Source organism: Triticum aestivum, chromosome 1D (genome assembly GCF_018294505.1).
Source record: "Triticum aestivum cultivar Chinese Spring chromosome 1D, IWGSC CS RefSeq v2.1, whole genome shotgun sequence".
Taxonomy (NCBI): Eukaryota; Viridiplantae; Streptophyta; class Magnoliopsida; order Poales; family Poaceae; genus Triticum; species Triticum aestivum.
The window spans coordinates 67,119,517-67,124,159 of record NC_057796.1 but is presented as its reverse complement, the minus strand read 5'-3'; the positions used below and the strand labels follow the sequence as shown (position 1 = coordinate 67,124,159).

Here is a 4,643-nt window from a genome sequence, read left to right as displayed (position 1 = left end):
ATAGAATCTTTATCGTCTTATTTTAGCTTGGAACTAATGAAAGTGCATGTAGAACCATGTGTGATTTTGGTAATAAATGACATTCTTTTATGAAATAATGTTTTCATTATGTTATTTTTTTAAGGAAAGTTCCATAGATAATGAATGAAAAGTTTGGATGGATTGAAGGATGAAATCCAAAAACACAAATATACATTGAGAATTATTCGCAAAAAACCTATATGCATTGAGACTTGGTTATGAATGACAATCTCTATGGTGCAACAATGACACCAAAATTTTAGACCAAATATTTTTCATTCTTTGTTAGAAATTACGGCGATGAATAGGAATTTCAAGGTACGTAAACATAAGTGATCTGTTATGGTCCTGCTAGAAGGAGGGCGAGAGAGGGCCGGCCGGGGGCCTTTTGCCCACGGCCGGGCAAGATGGAAGGGATTTCCTTCTTAATTCTTGCTTGATTATATTGATACATCTCCTCCCCTTATATAGAGAGGTTTACTTGACCCCTAAGCAAGCGACCCTCATCTCTAATTAACCGTAAGACTAACGGGCTATAACGCCAGCCCAGGCCATTAGGCCCATTACGTACTCTAACATGATCCCACCTCGCAACCAAACAGTTCCCTGTAGTGAAGTTCCCTGTAGTGACTCTCCCCCTGTTTGGCCTTACAAAAACACAAGATCTCGAGTTTTGTGGAAATTAATATTCAGACCCGAAAATTCTTCAAAAATACATATCAACTTCATACTAATCGCTTTTTGAAGGTCATATTTCATAAAAATGACTGTGTCATTCGCATGCTGGAGAATAGACATATCCCCATCAACCAAATGCGAAATAAGGTCCCCAACCTAACCATCCTCCTTAGCCCTTGCAGAGGCCGGGGGTGATCCTCCTTGGCCCTTGCAGAGGCCGGGGTAATCCTCCTTTTCTAAAAAAAAAAATCCTCCTTAGCCCTTGAAGAGGCCGGGGGTGATCCTCCTTTTCTAAAAAAAATCCTCCTTAGCCCTTACAAAGGCCGAGGGTGATCCTCCTTTTCTATATAAAAAAATCCTCCTTAGCCCTTGCTATGAGAATAACCAGCATATCTGACACAAAATTAAACAAAATTGACAACATGGGGCCACCTTGCCTCAGTCCCTTCTAGGTTTGGAAGTAATGACCAATGTCATCATTTAGCCGCAAAGCCTTTCATGCGTAGAGCTTAGAGCTTGCTGAAGAAAAGATATCTTTACCTTGTCGTAGGTCTTTGCAAAGTCCACCTTAAAGATAACTCTGTCGAGTTTCGTAGTGTGGAGTTCATGGATTGTCTCATGAAGGAGGACCACTCCCTCAAGTATATTGTGGCTCGACATAAAGGTTGCCTGCGTTGGGCTCACAACTGTATGAGCAATACTATATAATTTATTGGTGTCCACCTTGATGAAGATTTTTAAAACTGACGCTCAGCAAGCAGATCGGTCTAAATTCAATTTGAGCAACATCCATTTTCTTGGAGAGAAGTGTGATAATTCGAAAGTTGAGATAAAACAACAAAAGATCATCATTGCACAAGTCCTTAAACATTGGAAGAAGATCACCTTTAACGATCACCAAACATTATAAGTAAAACTCAGCAGGGAGCCCATCTGGTTTCAGAGCTTTATTGCGCTCCATTTGAGAGATTGCCTCAAAAACTTCCTTTTTTCAGGAAAGGTGCGTGTCAACACAACGTTTTCCTGCAAGGAGAGTCAAGGAATATTTTTTTGAAGCCTCGAAACATAGAACAGTTGTTCTACACTAATTTATATTAGTATAAATCAGTATGTTGAAACAACGGTGGGAAGAAAAAAAATAAAAAATGAAGAAAAGCTAACTAAGTAAGAGGGCCTACAGACCAATCAACCTATGTTAGCTCTATGAAACATGTAACTCATTCAGAGGTTGACATTGATCCAGTTCTGCAGACCAGCAACATACTTGTCTTTAACTCTGTATAGAAGCAAAGATATGCCCTCTTTGAAGCATCTCCTCCAAGAAGTGACTGAAGGGTTGACATTCTTGAAGATTTTTCCATTACATTGCAACCAAATATGCCAGCTTCCAAGAATAAGAAATTCAAGGCTAATTTCTGTAAGCAGAGTTTCAAAAAGAAGCAAAAAATCATCATAAACCAGAGTACCTCAAAGGTGTGCCAACAACTGGAGGTATAGTTTGATATGTTGGTTTTTTTTATAGCTTACCACATATGCCAGGTGGCAACTGGAAATATAGTTACAATTCCAAAGAAGATGCACGATGGTTTCTTCAGCAAGCTGATTAAGAAAAAAAAACTTTCTCTTCACCATAGCTCGAGTGTTGAGTTAAGGAATATCATTACTGGTATCTTCGACCAAAGAAAATTGGACTACAAAGAGCTGAAAAGACGCCTATAATAATTCAGTCATATAAGCTTTTAGATGTTCGCGACCCACAATGAACCCCTCATCTTGTTCAAGCTGGCACTTCCTCCTTTTTCCGATGTTTTTCGCCTGCAACCAAATGAAATAACTTAGTATTATTATCACCTTTTCCATATAGCTCTTACTTTTGCCCGTCGAGTCCCTTTGATTTCCTCCTCACGCAAAACAAACACCTGGGTGCAAATGATTTCTTAATGCGACGAATAAGATTAACCGTGGATTCGACGTACCAAAAATCTCTGTTCAGATTAATCACCTCCATCCTACTATATTATTCATGGGATCGACATTGCGGGGCTTCTGGTTCACCACCTAAGAATTCCGCTCCCAGATCAAAATCAAGAGGTGTGCGCGCAATAGAATAGTAACAACACACGACATTGTTCCTTGTGTACTCCTACGGCAATCCTCGCCGACTCCCTACCTCACCTCGCACGGCCAGCACATTTCTTGCAGTGAACGGACACATGCCTTGCCACTCACATCACTCACTCCTACTACTACTGCTCCGGTCTCTCTCCGGTGCCCACCTGTTATAAATACCACCCACATCTTTTGTCTATTCAGCATCCAACAAGGCCATTCAGCTCGAGCAGGGCGAGTAAAGGAGCGTGCGCAGAGAAAGGAGTGAAGAGAGGCAGGCCCCAGGCCATAATTCTCACTCTCAGCAGCCAAATCAAGGACAGGCAGGCGCAGAGCAGAGGACCAAGCTCGCAATGGGCATGGGCATGGCTTCTCCCTTGCTTTCCTGCGCCATCATGGCACTCCTAGCCGCCGTGCTTCCCCCGCCATCCGTCGCCGGCGACCCCGACTTGCTCCAGGACATCTGCGTCGCCGACCTCACTTCCGGTAAGTTGCCACAGCCGGGTTTCGTGCTCACATGTTCAATTCTCGCTCGCCTTCAGTAGTGGTACCTGATGATTCTTGTGTGTGTGCAGCCGTGAAGGTGAATGGGTTCGCTTGCAAGGCCACGGTGACCGAGGACGACTTCTACTTCAAGGGGCTGGGCGCCGCCGGCAACACCAACACCACCTACGGCTCCGTGGTGACCGGCGCCAACGTGGAGAAGGTGCCCGGGCTCAACACCTTGGGCGTCTCCATGGCGCGCATCGACTACGCGCCGGGCGGGCTCAACGCGCCGCACACCCACCCGCGCGCCACCGAGATGGTCTTCGTCCTCGAGGGCGCCCTCGACGTCGGCTTCATAACCACCGGCAACAAGCTCGTCTCCAAGACCATCGGCGCCGGCGACGTCTTCGTGTTCCCGCGCGGCCTGGTCCATTTCCAGAAGAACAACGGCGCCGGCCCCGCCTCCGTCATCTCGGCCTTCAACAGCCAGTTCCCCGGCACGCAGTCCCTCGCCATGACGCTCTTCGCGGCCACGCCGCCGGTGCCTGACCACGTGCTCACCACGGCGTTCCAGGTCGGCACCAAGGAGGTGCAGAAGATCAAGTCCAGGCTCGCCCCGAAAAAGGCCTGACTAAACAATGCTTACGTACTGCTCCTGAGATGTTTCCTTCGAGTGATGACATGATTCATTCAATCCCTGATTTGTATTTCTACTCACTTTTACTTACCTGCGTTGTTTTCTTGATTTGTTGGATCCTCATTGTGTAATGCTGCCCTGGAGCAGCAAGTACAAAAGTGGTAGGTCTGTGCTGCTTGTAATAATAAGACCAAGTCATTTGTTGGTTCTAAATCTAATCATTCCACCATTATGGTTGCAGCAGCTTCACAACTCAAGAACCGTCCCCTCTTTGCACTTTTTATCGATTCTATTCTTTGCTTCTGCGTTGGAGATATGATAGCTCCGACAACAGAAAAGAACCTTTGTGGCCCTGCAAACATGCGAAACATCCGAATGAGTAATCCGACGACCAACATAAAGAACCACCAATGCCACATTAGAGCATCCCGATACGTAGATGCAAAAATACCTAACTTTTGCATCTTTGAGGGTCAAAAATACTTCTCCAGCAGATAGTGTAGATGCAACAAAAAAAAATACATCTTCGCCTTCCGAAGATGTAAACTACAACCCCCCTCGGTGTAAATTTGCATCTCCACCTACAGGAGATATAAAAACGCGACCGTCCGCCAGCTGCCCAACCGCCCTTCCTTTCCCTTCTGCGCGACCAGCCGCCACCCGCCCGACTCCGCCACCGGCCAAATCCGCACCAAATCGCCGCCGACGCGTC

General features: G+C 45.7%; 1 protein-coding gene across 1 annotated transcript; it reads left to right on the top strand.

Annotated features, from left to right (window-relative positions):
• Positions 1-2,997: 2,997 nt before the first annotated feature.
• LOC123165454 (germin-like protein 5-1) lies at positions 2,998-4,171 on the top strand. Its single transcript, XM_044583100.1, has 2 exons — positions 2,998-3,294; positions 3,384-4,171. The coding sequence occupies exons 1-2, from the start codon at positions 3,162-3,164 to the stop codon at positions 3,923-3,925; spliced, it is 675 nt and encodes a 224-aa protein (XP_044439035.1). The 5' UTR covers positions 2,998-3,161; the 3' UTR covers positions 3,926-4,171.
• Positions 4,172-4,643: the final 472 nt, after the last annotated feature.

What these genes read in the sequence shown, in the direction of transcription:
- LOC123165454 (XM_044583100.1), top strand. Translation starts at nt 3,162, where the DNA reads ATGGGCATGGGCATGGCTTCTCCCTTGCTTTCCTGCGCCATCATGGCA. An exon ending in CGTCGCCGACCTCACTTCCG is followed by an intron (nt 3,295 to 3,383) that starts GTAAGTTGCCAC and finishes GTGTGTGTGCAG; the next exon opens with CCGTGAAGGTGAATGGGTTC.